The 16,748-nt window shown below is 38.3% G+C and overlaps 2 protein-coding genes across 2 annotated transcripts; both read left to right on the top strand.

The window, feature by feature from the left end:
• Positions 1 to 467: 467 nt before the first annotated feature.
• abcb8 (ATP-binding cassette, sub-family B (MDR/TAP), member 8) lies at positions 468 to 5,200 on the top strand (the record flags this gene model as incomplete). The annotated part of the gene is made up of 16 exons (XM_083889300.1): positions 468 to 571; positions 930 to 1,254; positions 1,382 to 1,537; positions 2,134 to 2,228; positions 2,368 to 2,473; positions 2,569 to 2,730; positions 2,920 to 3,005; positions 3,123 to 3,220; positions 3,315 to 3,420; positions 3,529 to 3,562; positions 3,650 to 3,786; positions 3,878 to 3,972; positions 4,049 to 4,182; positions 4,278 to 4,425; positions 4,524 to 4,774; positions 4,993 to 5,200. The coding sequence occupies 16 exons, from the start codon at positions 468 to 470 to the stop codon at positions 5,074 to 5,076; spliced, it is 2,121 nt and encodes a 706-aa protein (XP_083745426.1). The 3' UTR covers positions 5,077 to 5,200.
• A 672-nt stretch (positions 5,201 to 5,872) lies between these two features.
• Positions 5,873 to 12,303, top strand: cdk5 (cyclin dependent kinase 5). Its single transcript, XM_083889091.1, has 12 exons — positions 5,873 to 6,007; positions 6,307 to 6,395; positions 6,484 to 6,551; positions 7,300 to 7,360; positions 7,438 to 7,494; positions 7,588 to 7,683; positions 7,803 to 7,877; positions 8,626 to 8,722; positions 9,299 to 9,370; positions 9,535 to 9,593; positions 9,690 to 9,770; positions 10,132 to 12,303. The coding sequence occupies exons 1-12, from the start codon at positions 5,971 to 5,973 to the stop codon at positions 10,216 to 10,218; spliced, it is 879 nt and encodes a 292-aa protein (XP_083745217.1). The 5' UTR covers positions 5,873 to 5,970; the 3' UTR covers positions 10,219 to 12,303.
• The last annotated feature ends 4,445 nt before the right edge of the window (positions 12,304 to 16,748 follow it).

Genomic DNA, 16,748 nt, shown 5'->3' with positions numbered 1-16,748 from the left:
TTATTTAATCTCCAATGTTCTTGTCACCACGTGTGATATATAACTAGATATTTCCGAGATATAAGTCACACAGTAACTCACAGGTTGACGTGAACGCATTTCTCACTGGGAAATTACGATTTTACAAATTGGTACGTGAACGTAGCGTAACACGATTTCATTTCCGGTCAGGGTTTGTAGTTCTCCAGAACAAAGTCAAATCATATTTTTTCTTGCGTCTCGTTTCTAAAAGTAATCTGATATCGTATCGCTTAAACGTTGTCAGCATAATTCCTGTTGTGAAATCAAGACACTACTGTCATATACCAAATATCACAGTAAACATGCGGTCCGCTGCTGAACTGTCGCAGCAATGCATTCTGGGATAGAGTCAACATGTCAGCCCACAGGCATCCTGTGGATTACTGCAGAGCTTAACGAATATTTGACCAAATTACCTCGTTTTCTCTCTTAAATAAGCAACTAACATGTTTCAGATCATTTGTAGTAAAGCAAGCATTGCTGCTCCAGTGCGGTCATTTTCGATATACCAGCGATGTAATAAAACAGCAGACATTTGGAAACTGTCACGGTAAGGTGATCGGTTGAAACATTTATGACAGCTGATCGTTATCTGATAAATAACTCTAGAATAAAGGTAGCCTTTTCTGATTTCTCAGACAGTACATATATTTGTGTTGTGTTGTGTTTCCATACTTAAGTTTATACACCAATACGATTAACCAGTTAGTCAATACTCATAATAGTATGTTCATACACTAGTAGCTAACTAGTTTAATCGTAAATCTGAGTGATTTATTTTATGTGAATAAGTACAACGAAACTTCTTTCCTTGGATCAAGAAAGTCACCTTAAATGAAATGTGAAGTGTTGTAAAGTCCTTGATTTAGGTTATTGATGTCACATTGTACATTCTTTGTCATATCCAGGTGGTATATATCTCCAGGATCTGCAGGATACAGTTCTCAGCCTGGAAATGCTGTCAGTCGTATTTGGGGCCTCACTCAGAGAGCTGTCCGCCAGTCTGTCACCCGCACATCCAAACCACCAGGAGTGGCTCTGAAGTTCATCTTGGGACCAGTGGCACTCACTGTCTCTGCTCGGCTGTTTTGTCATGTAGCGCATTGTGAAGAAGATGTAAATAACAATAACCTGGTGGATTTTGTATCCACAAAACCTGTACCCGAGTTCAAATGGCATATCCTGTGGGAATTTGTCAAGCCTCAGCTTTTTGCTCTCCTTGGAGCTGTTGTGGTAAGCTCTTACCTGTTCAATCAAATGTAACATAAGTGTTCATATATGACATATACTCATGATAGTGACATTTACAATGTTATGGATTACCGATCAACTAAACCAATGTTTTTTTTCATCTTTTTAGCTTGCTTTTGGTGCAGCAATCTTGAATATTCAAATCCCCTTGATGCTCGGGGATCTGGTTAATGTTGTGGCACGTTACCTGAGGGAACATACAGGGACTTTTGTCAATGAGATTCAAGGTCCTGCTCTGAAACTGCTTGCACTGTATGGTGTCCAAGTAAGTACAGAAGAAATGTGTTAATTTCACATTGTAGCACAACATAATATGCCAGCACTTCAACAACAGTCAAAGACACTTAATCTAAGATGGGCTAGTATGCTGTAATAATAACGCAGCTGTAAGCATGTATAATGTTGTGTGTAGCTACTATTTTTTTTTCTTGGGCTACATGTACCGTTTAAAGTAGGCAATTGCAGTTTATTTCAAGGAATGATAATTGTATTGTTAACTTGCCATAAATTAACTAAGAAGAAATACAGGGGGTGAATGTAATACAAGCAACACCTATAAAATAACATCTGTGAAATAAGTAATACCTTAATTTTTAGGCTTTAGTTTGTATGTTAATTTACATCATAATAATGTGTTCCCTTTTGTTAACACATTTTCCAAGTGGCTTGCAGATGTGATTGGTTGATAATGGTCAATTGTTCTAGTTAGTTAGGAGGATGTTTTTTCCCCCTCACACATTTACAAGCTGAGATTCACTCACTTTCATTCTAAAGAAATGTGTAGGAAACTTCACGAATGTCACAGCTGTTTTCCTGGAAAATGGCCTGTTGCACTGTTCATTAATCACTTCCACTGTGTAGGGCCTGCTGACGACTGGCTACATCATCCTGCTCTCCCAGGTGGGGGAGAGAGCGGCAGCAGATATGAGGAAGACTCTTTTTGCTTCCTTACTGAGGTACCCATTACAACACATTAGGTCATGGTGTCACATAATATGTACTGCTTTTTGACAGACTACATCTGCAAGACAAAAATATAATCATTGTTCTTGTTTTTGTTGTTGTTGTGTTTTTTTTTTTTTTTTTTTATCTCAGACAAGATGTGGCTTTCTTTGATGCCAATAAAACTGGTCAGCTGGTGAATCGTTTGACTGCTGACATTCAGGAGTTCAAGTCGTCTTTTAAATTAGTAATTTCTCAGGTATAATGTGTACATTTGTGTTGTAAAATGATCAGTACTACATAGGCTGCAGTATATGTAAGTGTTACTAATTTACTATGTTTGTGTATTTGCAGGGTTTGCGGAGTGTGACACAGACACTTGGATGTTTTGTGTCTCTTTACTTCTTGTCCCCCAAACTCACAGGCTTGACAGCAGTGGTCCTTCCCTGTCTGGTGGGAGCTGGGGCTCTGATTGGATCATTCCTGCGCAAGCTCTCCCGTTTGGCTCAGGAGCAGGTAAGTGCAGATGGAGATGGACTGCACAGCACAGTGTCTTGAATTTAACTCCCACCTTGTCTTGAGCTGCAAATCTAAATACAGAAAGCGGGAGACCTTACTTGACATTGACCTTAATCTTTATTATTTCACTGTTTGTAATATAAGTTAATTTCATGCCTGGCTGTTTTTTATTGTGTGAAATTCAAGGTGGCAAAAGCAACAGGAGTGGCAGATGAGGCTCTTGGTAATGTGCGCACAGTGAAAGCCTTTGCCATGGAGGAGCGAGAGATCCGGTAAGAGAGCACAATTGGATCTGCTCATAGCCTAGTGCTGTAAAGCCACAATATACTGTGTATCAGATTTGTTAGATCATATTTTTTTAATTTAATGTAATTTTCTTTTTTTTCCAGGTCATATGCATATGAAGTGGACAAATCAAGTGCAATGAATGAAAATCTTGGTACTGGAATAGCAGTTTTTCAGGGACTGTCAAATATCACCCTGAATTGTGAGTGTGTTGGTTCCTAACATTAATTATTTAACACATTGCAGATAAAGCAGATATTACATTAAAAAAAAAAAATTGTTTGTCAACGATACAGGCATTGTACTGGGAACAATTCTTGCTGGAGGGACCTTAATATCTCGAAATGAATTGTCTCCTGGAGACCTCATGTCCTTCCTGGTTGCTTCTCAGACCGTTCAGAGGTAAAACGCACATGATGCTTCTAAAGAAATGATCACTGTTATCATTATTGAATATTTGCTTACATGTAGCTGGTGTTGGTGTATAATGTGTAATGTCGCTCTGATTAGGTCACTGGCCAGTATCTCTATCCTATTTGGACAGGTGAATAAGAATTCTATACATATGTATATCAGTATATGTTATCTGAATGACACATTTATGATGCAGAATCATATTTTATTGCTACAGATGGTGAGAGGAACCAGTGCTGGTGCCCGAGTGTTTGAATACCTTGTTCTGAAGCCAACGATCACACTTGCTGGGGGCGGACGCATCCCGTTCCATTCTCTGACAGGAAGAGTGGACTTCATGGACATTTCATTCAGGTTGGAGCCTCAGCTTCAAGACAATGTAGACATTATCTGTGTAGTAACATAAGATGGTAATATTTATTTATTTCTTATTGTGTATTTACAGTTATCCAACCAGACCTGGCCATCAGATTCTGAATAAGTTCAACTTAACGTTGCCGCCATGTAAAACTGTTGCCATTGTTGGAGAATCTGGAGGAGGTAATTGATTGAGTTTTCTAGTTGTAGAAGTGTGGCAAGATGTTTAGCCTTAAGTTATTAATCCAAAGTTTTTTAGGGAAGTCCACTGTGGCTTCATTGCTGGAGCGTTTCTATGACCCAACCAGCGGCGTAGTCATGCTGGATGGACTTGACATCCGAACACTCGACCTGACTTGGCTCAGGGGTCAAGTTATTGGATTTATCAATCAGGTAAACATTAAAAAAAGGATAGATTTGATATCCACATTTATAAGTCACATTTCCAGCCACTCAGTTGTCTCCACACTGTGTCTTTCAATGCTCAGGAGCCAGTACTGTTCGGGTCATCTATCATGGAGAACATTCGCTTCGGGAAGCCTGAGGCTACAGACGCTGAGGTCATTAATGCAGCCAAGCAAGCCAATGCTCACCGCTTCATTACCAGTTTCCCAGACGGCTATAACACTGTGGTTGGTAAGTGTTTTCATTTAAGCTTTTAAAACTCTGGGACATGTAACTACTAAGCACTACTTATTTTGTTTATTCTTTTTTTTTTTTTTTTTTTAATTCAGGTGAGCGAGGAGTGACCCTATCAGGTGGCCAGAAACAGCGTGTTGCCATCGCCCGTGCCCTGATCAAGAACCCCAGCATCCTGGTGCTGGATGAAGCCACCAGCGCCTTGGATGCGGAATCTGAGCGGGTGGTGCAGGAGGCCTTGGACAGGGCCACAAGCGGTCGCACCGTGCTCATCATCGCCCACCGGCTGAGCACCATTCAAGGGGCTGACCTTATCTGTGTAATGAGCAATGGCCGTATTGTGGAGGTGAGGTAGCTGAGTGAAAGTACTCAAAAAATAGAGGTGTTCTAATCTATTAAATGTCTTGCCTAATTTATTAGACAACCTTGTAAATTCAAAGAAGCACCGTAGGGTTGGATGGTTGACTACTTTTATTTGTCAGTAATTCCTAGAGATGTATTGGGTGCTTCTCATTTTACTATGTTATATAGACTTTAATTATATCTACCCTCTTTTCTTTTAAGGCTGGTACTCACCTGGAACTGCTGAGCAAAGGAGGACTTTATTCTGATCTGATCCGCAGGCAAAGGGCTGAGGGGCAGGAATGAACTTGAAATCAATAATAAATACTGGAGTTAATGCAGAGGACCCTTGCTGAAACATGATGAGTTGTACAAAATCTATTGTAAATCTACTATCTCCATGTCTACTTTTTGAGAAAATCACATTTTATGAACATTTGTAACTGGACCAACTGTTCAGCCTGTGACAATTACCACACACTTCACTATTGTACAGTCTTAACACTGTTTTATTTTATTATGTATAGAAATAAAAACTATTATGTATAACAAAACAAAAAAACTCTTAAAATCTGTTTTGATTGCTCTAGTGTATTTATTTTCCTTTTCAGGACTAATAATACTGAGAATGTTAATGGTTTTTCATCCAAATACATGGTTGAAAACACCTGTATAATGAATGAAGCATGCATGCTTTGGATGGTATTAATTATTTTGGTTATCATCCAGTTGGTTCAATCCTGGGACAGTGAAAGGGCTGGGGTGCCTTCTCCCCAGGCGCAGATTAGTGCTGCTCACTGCTCCTGTCCTGTGCCTGGCTTGTGTGTGTTCACTACCAGTGTGTAATAAGGATGGGTTAAATGCAGAGGTCCAATTCACTATCACCTTAGTAACTTTTCATTCCTATATGTAATATATATAGGAATATATATTATATATCGTATAATATATATTAGTTGACCAAAGAACTGTTTAAGAAGAATGTTTAAAACCTCTGTCTGAATGTGGGGCTACAAGAATGTTGCAGTTCCTCTTTTGGCCTCTAGATGACAATAACACAAACCTGCTGCAGATCTTCAGAAGCTGCCAAGTGTAGCATCAAGCTAACGCTAGCTATCAGGACTTCATTAACCCCAGTCTGGGGCTTTTATTTAGTCGCTAATTTGGTGGCTGGCCCAAGGCTGGCTTGTCTGGTCAAATATGCAGAAATATGAAAAACTGGAAAAAATCGGGGAGGGTAAGTTACATGAGCATTTTTAATAAAGTTAACATTAGCTAGTCGGGTTTGCTAACATAGCTTTCATGTAGTTGTGGGGTAAGCTAACGACGGCTAAACTGAAATATCTGTATCTGCGTCAAATAACGCCCCACACAACCATGTACAAAGCGACAATTTTAGTTACACTTGAATGTGTAAGTAACAAAATCTGCCCGAATAATTAGGGGCACTAACGTTTACGTTATGAACACTTGTAAAATGCGTTAAGCTAATGTGAAGACTGAATGGGATTTAACTCGTCTTTTTCTCCCTCGTAGGCACGTATGGCACAGTTTTTAAGGCTAAAAACAGAGAAACCCACGAAATAGTGGCTTTGAAACGGGTGAGGCTGGACGATGACGATGAGGTATGTCTCTAGAATATAACCTTTTATTCCATGCATGTTGTGATAAGCATAGGCTAGTGCTAATTGCAGTGGTTGTCATTTGTTGCAGGGGGTGCCCAGCTCTGCTCTGAGAGAAATCTGCCTTCTGAAGGAACTAAAACATAAAAACATTGTCAGGTCAGTGACAGACCTCCACTCAGACTGAGTTCAACTCGTTATTACATGTTACTAATCGCTTTATAAACTTTGTAAACATCAACCATATAATTAATTTTTTACTGGCTAAAATTACAGAGATACATGTAGTTGAATGAAAGTTCAAGTATCTCCAATTTGATATATCTCCAAATCAAAATTTATTTAGATAATTATAGTTGATAATTTGATCATGAACACCCAGTTGGAGATATCTACACATCACAATTTTGACTAGCCTCAAGTTTAACATATCAGAACTGTCATTTTGACAAGTTAAAATTTAATATCTATAGTTTAAAAAGTATAATGTAGGTATCCAAAATTTAGGGAAATTGAAGATTAAGATTAGTCAGATTTAATTGTAGGTATCTCATTCTCATTATTAATACAGTTGCACATATCCACAATCTAAAGGTTAATTGAAGTTCCCCTTCATGACTAACCCTGAACACAACATTTTTCCTAGAAAGAATGAAGTTGTTTAATTTCATATATCTGTAATACATTTCTCGAGTAGCTGGATACAAACTAGAATGAAACAAGAATACAGACAGAAGGATCCCCATAATGACATTTAAGAGTCTTAAAAAACTAAAGAGAAGAATAATTACTGAAGCATATTTTTACAATTGTCATTTTAGGATAATCATGACAGGGAATTCTCAGATGGATGTATTCAACCCAGATGTAAACAAACGCCAATTTAAAACTGTTGTGTCTCTTTCAGACTACATGATGTTTTGCACAGTGACAAGAAGTTAACATTGGTTTTTGAATATTGTGATCAGGTGAGTCATCCTAAACCTGCAGTATGAGTATGATTGTGTGTCTCCTGAAGCTAACGCGTGTCTCTTAACTATTTCAGGATTTGAAGAAGTATTTTGACAGCTGCAATGGGGATCTGGACCCAGAAACTGTGAAGGTGAAACATCAACAACAGTTCTTTAAACTTAGCACAGTACAAAACACTAAATGGTATCTTAAATATTGTTTTGTATTTGCTTTTACTTTGCAGTCATTCATGTACCAACTGCTGAAAGGCCTTGCTTTCTGTCACAGTCGAAACGTTCTTCATAGAGACCTGAAGCCGCAGAATCTCCTCATCAACAGAGTGAGTTTTTAGGTGTAATTGGACTTTGATTTGAAGTCTGGTTAAATGTGTGTTAAATGTGTGTTAATGAGTGAGTGTTGCTGTCAGCTGGTAACTTGTTTTCACCTCTCTCTTTTCAGAATGGGGAGCTGAAGCTTGCTGACTTTGGGTTGGCTCGAGCCTTTGGAATTCCTGTGAGGTGTTACTCAGCAGAGGTCAGTTGAGTAAACATAGTTTAACATAAACAAAGCAGGCTTAAATCTCTAACCTGTGTGAAATGACATAGGTTAACATTTGACACATTCTACTGTATATCTAATGATAAATTAGGCTCAGGCATTTAAATTCGGTTTACATTCTACTGGGTTTTATGGCTGGATGACATGACTGAAAATGAAATATAGCTCTGTACAAATGTCGCTCATGAAAATGTCTCATTCTCTGAGGTCTTGAAATTTAAGTTGTGAAGTTAGTGATTGAACAGAGTAACACACCTCAGCATGTGGTTTAAGTGCTGGTTGCTTTTGTGTTGTTGCTGATGTAATCAGAGAAATGATGGGCAGGACTCAAATATCATTTCTTTTTTGGTTGGCTGATCTGAGGGCTCAGTGAGCCAGTCTCATTTTGGGGAACAGTTGACCCATGGTGACACTGGTGACAACGATCTGAAAATAAAACAAACACAAGACCCAGAGGGGGAAAAGTTTGAAGCATTGAGAATTTGATGGAAGGTCATGTTAAAGGTTCAATCTGTACTAAAGAATGTATTATAGTGAGACTCCTACTACCTTTTTGACACTAGAAGAGTGTGTGTACTGAATGTAAATGCAAACCATACCCACACGTTTTCGAGTAGTAAGCTCTTACTCTGGCTTGGATGCTTCATGATGAATCTCATTTTAATTAAATGTTTGACACTAATTTGTTGTAATTATTTTTACTGTGGTGTGATTTATTTGTTAGGTGGTGACCTTGTGGTACCGGCCTCCAGATGTGCTGTTCGGTGCCAAACTTTATTCTACCTCAATTGACATGTGGTCTGCTGGATGCATATTTGCAGGTTTGTTGTGATTGTGGTTTGATGCAAGTGAGGATACCATTTGTGTCACTCTATTCTTGTCTCTTTTCTTTTTCTTTAGCTTTGATAAAGTCGACCAAAACATGTTTAGTAGTAATAAAAATGTATATTGTGACATTTAAGTTTGTTGCATTTGAGACGATGGCATAGCAAAGAGGTTTCAGTGGTAATTTGTGTAAATGCCAGAACAACAAGGCACCAGACATATTGGAGGTGTTTTAAGATTGGGCTCAGCATAATATAATAGCAGATAAACATAATAGTAATTCAAAATGATGGCTTCTCTGCTGCTAATGTTTTAGTGTTTAGATCCTGTTTAAGTTTTTAAAACGGGTGAATATTTTGTGGTGAAATTAGATAAAGAGAGATGGGTTAATATATTACATTTCCAAATAAATGTATGATAGGTGTAATGGTGCTGATGAGGACCACACATATTAGTTTACTCCTGTTTCACTATTCAGTTGTATCCTTACATTCTGTGGTTCTTTTAGGGAACACAACCAAACCAAACTTAATCATGCAGTCATTTTAACCATGTTATTTTGTGTGATTCAGAGCTGGCTAATGCTGGAAGGCCTTTATTCCCTGGGAATGATGTGGACGACCAGTTGAAAAGAATCTTCAGATATCTTTTTTTTTTGTAGTTTGTATTGACATGATGATACTCCCGATTATATACAGTGACGTTTGGTGTGTGGTCCTCGGCTACCACACATGTTTGTGCACAGGCAATGATCTGTTTTGTGATCAATTATTTATGAACTCGTTGTTTCTTTAACTACTTGGAACATTGTTGGGGACACCAACTGAAGAACAGTGGCAAACAATGACCAAACTTCCTGATTACAAGGTAAATTATTGATGTTTCCTGAGCTTATTTTTAAAATTTTTCTTGACTGAATTCTCAAACTGAAATTTCTTGTACTGCCTCTTTTTCTACCTGCAGCCATATCCCATGTATCCAGCCACCACCTCACTGGTGAATGTGGTCCCTAAACTAAGTAGCACAGGACGGGATCTACTCCAGGTATTTTCACCTTTCAACATGCCTAACTTTAGTTAAATTTTTTAACAATGGGCTAGTTTTATAGGTGATGCACACATGCAATTCCCAAATACTAAAAGCCCAGTCCACATCTCCCACATATGATGGTATTTTGTGCTTGTCATGTGTGGACAGGATCATTTTGAGGAAAGCCCTAACATCAATTCTTTTGGTGGTAATTTTTCACAAAAACGTTGTTTTTTTCTGTCAATCTTTGTGGAAGTAGCAGCTATATTCCTGATTCCGTTGTGTTGCCAGTAAGCTACACCACATGTCTCTGCTTGCAAGAAATCTGATCTCTCTGCTCGCTTTCATTAAACATTTCTCCTCTCCTCTCACCCAGAACCTGTTGAAATGTAATCCTGTGCAGAGGATCTCTGCAGAGGAAGCCTTGCAGCACCCTTACTTTGCTGATTTCTGCCCACCGTAAATGCCACGCTGCCGCTCGGTGAAGCTCAGCCGCCAGAATCAATCATCCTTTGCTCTGTTGGTTTCATTACGTTCAGTCGCTCATCAGTTTTCCAAACACTCCACAGCAATTAAGTCAGTTGTGCCTCTATGTGTCACAAAGTTTTTGTGGATCTACAAGGTTTTCATTATATATATGGTACATATACTGTACGCCTCCTAGTTTATTTGCACTGTTGCTGGAGGAAGCACTCTGTGTTGCAGTGAGTAACTTTTCCACCTGCAGAGATGACGCTGAAGAACACGAAGCCTCTCTGATCCAGGAGAATCAAATTGGCATGTGGTGATTATTTGACTTTAGCTGACCATGAAATGAACAAAAGATCGTTGGTGATCAGAGGCTGAAATTCAAACAGGTAGCACAAACTGCATCAGTGACCCAAACAGCCTTTTTTTTATTACAGTATACTAGTTTCTGTTCTTCTTCTAATGTGTACAGCATTGTGGCCAGTGGCCTTTCACTAACACTGCTGCAAACTGTAACCTGATGAGTGATGGCATTTCAAGGCCAATTCCACAATTCATATTTTAAGAGAGAAAAACCATATCAGACAAATTTAATTAAAGTACATGTTTGATGAGGATTGGTTATTTGAGAATTTTGCCCGGGACACAGTGTGTTCACATGTGTTCTGTGTGGAATATTTTACCATTAAGACACTTTCTAAATTATAATTATCTTAGATTTGGCATTTGTAGTTGTTTTTGTCCATGACATACTCTGGTACTGATAAATGTGTGATACACCAGTGTTCTCTGTTAGTATTTATCCATATATTGGCTTTAGTGGAGACCTCAGGTTCCTGGGGCAGCTAATGCTGAAAAAGTCGCTATTTAAACTTAAGTTATGATAAATAGAACATGCTAGGTTTAGCATTTGTTTTTCCAATTCTAAAGGCTCGAGTGAACGTTACACAATTTTGAGGCTTGGGTTGGCATTTACAGTTTTTAATTCTTGGTCAGAAACATGTCATTTTGGTACAATGATGGATAAAATATTGTTTGGAATAATTACACCAGAGTAAATAATCATCTATTAGTAATTTTCTTTTTATTATTGTATTTTTGCCTGTACACAGGTTTTCACACTTCAACTTGACTGATTGGAACTGTTCTATCAAACAAAGTGGTCATCGTTTGAGGCCTGGTTACACACTTCTTTGTTATTTATTTGATTGATTCACACGTTTGTCCTAAAACCAGAACACACTTCTGTTTCCTCTGTTTCACGTACCAACAATACAGTGTCCCACTAACTATTACAAGATTGTATAATCACATGTGAGGCTAATTTATAATTTTGTATTTTTTTTTTTGTGCACTTTGTAAATGACGGTTTTTATTTAAAATCGTGAAGTCATTGATATTTTTTATGTTGAACACTGACAGCTGGGATTACAGCCAGTTATCAATAAATGGGCCAATATATGTTAATGACCAGTGGGCCATTCGTGACACATTTGAATATTTTGACATCATCTTTATTGTCATTATAAGGGTTTTTTTTCTTCTTCTTTTGTAATAGTTAAGTTAGAGATGGCGGAAAAAGCATGGTTGATGATTTTTATTATCACGATTGCTTTGCGCAATCCTACGTTAACATGGTCAACAGCGTGCAGTGTTATTTGACTATTATTGACTATTACAGTGCAACTTGTTCCACAAAAGCTTCCTGAAGGAGTTGTTTGAAGTAGCTTTGTTCATAGAGAACAGATTTATTGTTGTTTTTGCTTACTTAAGACGAGATAATGGATGCATGTATTTATTAATGATGGAATGTCTGCTCTTTCTTTGCATTTGTTTAAATGTAGCACAGCTTCACCTGACACAGAAACTCCGTTTGGATGCTTTTAATAATACTCGCATCAGTAGTGTTTTGACAGCCTCTTAAAGGATCTATAATGTTTATCAGAAAACATCTGCTCTGTGTTAATTTATCTCATGATGTCAAGACGTTCATGAACTGCTGTAGAGTTTCTTCATACAGCCTAAATTTCAATTTTTAAATGAAGAGTGATGATTGCACTTTGCTAGTATGTTTGCTTTTGTAGGTAGAAATCTGGATGCTTTTTGTCATTTACTCCTTTTTGTGCATTTCAACCGTTTCCTGAAATCTCCACATTCAGTAAAGTTGACATAAATACATGTTTGCTTTTGAGATTATTATTGAGCTTGGACACGGCGTGTGGCAAAGTTATTGTTCCTCAAGGTTCGTTCAGTAGCTTCTCTGGAGTTTTCAATCACAAGCCCACAGTTTCATCTGCTGTGGATTAGTATGAGAGGTGATCAAAATTTTCAGAACATCTTCAAAATGAATCTTTAGAGACTGTGTAGTGGACGCTGGCCGTGACATACATTCACCAATGTCTAGATTTGAGCATTGGGGTAAATTCTCAGGGTGCTCACTAAAATTCCACAGCAACAAAAACACCATTTCCACATTATTGGAACACTGTAAACAAGGTTTTTATGAGCAGTTAACACTGTCCCTTTCATTGGCTGGTTGCACTAATCTCTTAAAAAATATTGCTCTCCACAAATTTCTACACCTCTTTAAACATTTTCTTACTTTTCTGTGGGAGCATAAACCACATCATATTAAGAAAGTGACATGGCTCTCAATTCCTTAATATCTTAATATATACCACTTGTCTACTGTTAAAAACACAATACATATCTGGATCCAGTTCAGGAGGCATTTGCTACTTCTAGATTAGACACTTCTTACAAAGACAATTTTCAGATTTTCCACATCAACCCAGTCATTCAGAAACAAACAAACAATGGCCGCGTTTCCCAGATTCGATCTTTCTTAAGGACTTAAGAAGGCTCTTAAGAAGGAATGGCTAAGAAGGAGCGCTAAGATACGGGTGTTTCCCAGACGCGTTCTTAACTGCCTTCTTAGGAGAACCGTAAGATCAAGCCAAATAAGCTTCTTAAGAAGCTCTTAACGAGAGCTGTTCACCACGGTGGTGCTGAAACTGAACCAATCGATGCCAGGTAAATCGATCACCCACCGCTTTATCAGCGCATAAGTCACACACAGCGCCCCGTGGTCCCCCCACACAGGTGCAATTAGGCTCAGGGGCTTCTGCATGAATTAATGCTATGGTACGCACGCCCATCAACGTTACACAGCCCTATAAAGGCTAAGTTACCGTCTCTCCCGCTCAAACAAAGTGTTTGCACGTGGATATAGCATTAAGTTCATTTTGATAACGTGTGTGTGTGCCATCAGGTGTATCCAAGTAGTAATCAAGCCCATTAGCGCATATATACCCCCGTGAATATTGGCACACGTGAGAATGGAAGAAATTGGCATCGGGTGGGACGACCCTCACTCCCGATGAAGAGAAAGTCCTGTCCATAATCGGGAAGACGGCCTCTGAAGGCATCACAGGGGGCATTGATGTTGAGGGGGACGAGGGCCTCTCAGAAAATGAGGAATTATATTATTTTATTATTATTATTATTATTATAATTATATTATGTGTAGTACTATAAACTCATAAACGTGTAATTCAATAACAGTTTTTTCTTCTCTACTATTAGCCTATGTTTCTTGCGCCAGTGGTCCACAGCTATGAGCGCATTTCAACATTGAACATTGTTTTATTATTTCAAAAAGTGGAGGATATAAATGTCCCTGATGCGGCTTGATCACTGTAACCTAGAAATCTAGACGCCCCTAGCCGCTATGATCACTGAACATTTGATCGCTAAGAAGGCTGTTAAGAGTGGGTCAGCTCGATCTTACGTTTCCTTCTTAGTGAAAGATCTTCTTAAGCTAAGAGCGACTCTGGGAAACGCGTTCTTCTTTCACAGCGTTCTTAAGAGCGCTCCAAAGAAGATCTTAGCGTTAAGAGCTTCTTAACGAATCTGGGAAACGCGGCCAATGTCTATTAAGAATGAACCTTATGAGCAGCCTGGGAGCAGGATTGGTCTTACACAAGATCCTGCGTTGCACTTATTATCTGAGTCATAAGTGTGTGCTGTGGTGAAGCACCTGCAGATCATGTTTTGGACGTGTCCTCATTTACGTACTATGTGGACAGACACTAATACTTAAACGTCTCTTAAAAGAATGATGTCATTCACTTCTCTCTTAGACAAACATCTTTTACTCCTTTGTTGGGAACATGTATTGTTGCCCGACTGAAACAGAAGATGGATTACACTTTAGAGAGTTAGAAAAGAGCAGACTTTCTCTCCAAAGTTCATTGAAACATTATTCATAATGTTCTATTGCACAGCAATGAAACATTATGAATAACTTTAAAAGAAAAAAAAGGTCATGTTCAAAAGATGCAGATCAATGGTAACAAACATACTGAGATCTGCTGTTGAGTGGTTGTTTGATTTGGTTTGAGCTGTAATTGTCACATTTAGAGTCAAATATTGATTCATTCTCACTGTTAAAATAGAAAAGGCTTGACATTACATTTTCCTGAGCCATGTTCAACCTCATAGAAAAAAACATGCACCAATCGAATCCGTTCAATCACAGTGGGCTGCTCATGTCACTGAGATTAAACAGAGATTAGCTCTCGACCGTTCACGACTGAGTACGTCACACAGCGCTAAGTGTAATAACTATTTATTGTACAGTTCAGAGTTAAAATCACAGTATCTACAATAAAATGCACATAGAGCACGTGGAGGAAGATGAAGCAACTCCAGTTCTCCACATGAGCATGAATATCTCGGTGTCACCAGTAAGAACCAGTCTTAAAGGCACATTTGTACTTCACTGCAAGTCTCATTAAGTTTTTTGTTTTGTTTTTTTTAGAATCAATAAAAGTGTAACTATGGATATTTCAGTTTTCCATACCTGCACACGACGGTTCCTTTGTCGAGTATTGCACTACCCCACCATGCCTAGTTAGAAGAAGGGTATTTATTATTATCATTATTAGATTATAAAGAGTGCACAACAGGATATGGAGAACATTGCTTTGATTCATCTGACTCCAAAAATACACTTGGGACAATACAAAATGAAAAGCATGGCTAATATTACATTTAGAGACCAGGGATAATAGGAATACACAGTGTTCATGCAAGAAGAAAATGAGTGAGGTGCCGTTTAATTGTTGACTGTAAGAATAAAATAGCTCAAATCTCTGTACAGTATAATAACAGTATAGAATATTGTTTTCTACTTGGTCATAGCTATGCAGTAAGAGTCCGTCTACTTAATGAGCATAAACAGGTCAATAATAGTTTCTGCCAGTTCAGATCCACTCTGCTGTTCTTTGACTGCTGAGGCAGGAGTGAGAGGGAGAGGTAAAGACCAGCGACACCGACGCAAATCCTACACTTCACAGTAGGTTTCTGGCTCTTTTTTTTTTTTCACTACGCTTTTCTATTCTGACAACATGATACATACAGACTTGAAATCATCATTGCAATGCAGCATCTTCAGAATAGCATCATTGTGTGGCATGAATTGGCATTTGTGTCTCTTAATTTGGAAATGGATTGCTATTTCGCACATCTGTGTCATTTCCTTTTGCTCGCGGTTGAATGCGGTAATCCCAAATCAAATCATTTCATTTAAGTAACAGTGGCGTCTGATTCAGTGCACTTATTGCTCAATGCCACTGATTCACCTTTTTTTTTTATCTCGTTTCCTGAAAGGTAAAGATTTCCAGTCTCTTCACAAGGTGGTCTGTGGCTCCTCTTGGGGAGCCTCTGATTCCTGAAAATGCTGGAGCAGTGAACGGACCACGTGTAACAGTGAGAGGTTAACACTCCATCCATAAAAGGTAGTCACAACCATAGACGTCCAGTCATTGGCTTTCAAGTGATGGCTGATCTCCAAGGGTTTGTGCTTCACATCAACAGTCATCTAATACACAGACAACAGAGTAATAAAGCTACAATAATATGAACACCAATCACTTGTTTGGCATTATACTTGAAAGTTTCCCTTTTTTTTTTTGTTCTTAAAAATAATTCAATAAAGTATTTATAGAGGATGGGTGCGAAAGCGTACCTACAAGTCCGTAACTGTGGTGTCAAGGATTGAAATAACAGTGAATGAACTAGAGCCAAAGTGGACCGACGTGAAGATAAGAAGGAACATTGTGTACATGAGTGTGATGGGTAAATATAGAGTTTATTATACTTGATCATTTATACATCACAAACTGGGATTTGTGACTTATTACATGTTCTGGAATAATAATATAATAGTATTATTAATAATATTAGGTTACAGTGGTAAAATTGTACAATGCATTGCTGTTGTAAATCAACTTAAGTGAATGACGCTGAGGTGCATGGTGGTTTGGATGTTTTGAGGCAATAGATATAATAAGTCTCCAGCTTTCAGTCATGGTGGAATATTATAATAACCAGAAAACTATATATTCATGGCATTTAGTTGCGTTTATTTACACATTTCTGTCAAGTGAAGGAATGTCACCAACAGGCCTTTTTGAACTCCCCTCATGTTCAATAGAGAATAGATTACTATCATTGTGCTGA

Source organism: Microchirus variegatus (assembly GCF_963457635.1).
Source record: "Microchirus variegatus genome assembly, chromosome: 5".
Lineage (NCBI taxonomy): Eukaryota > Metazoa > Chordata > Actinopteri > Pleuronectiformes > Soleidae > Microchirus > Microchirus variegatus.
Note: the sequence above shows the minus strand (reverse complement) of the source record. Positions and strands in the feature narration are given on the sequence as shown.

Coding starts and splice junctions, on each gene's coding strand:
- cdk5 (XM_083889091.1), top strand. CDS start 5,971: ATGCAGAAATATGAAAAACTGGAAAAAATCGGGGAGG. Junction 8,723..9,298: donor TGCTGGATGCATATTTGCAG/GTTTGTTGTGAT, acceptor TGTGTGATTCAG/AGCTGGCTAATGCTGGAAGG. Junction 9,371..9,534: donor GTTGAAAAGAATCTTCAGAT/ATCTTTTTTTTT, acceptor TACTTGGAACAT/TGTTGGGGACACCAACTGAA.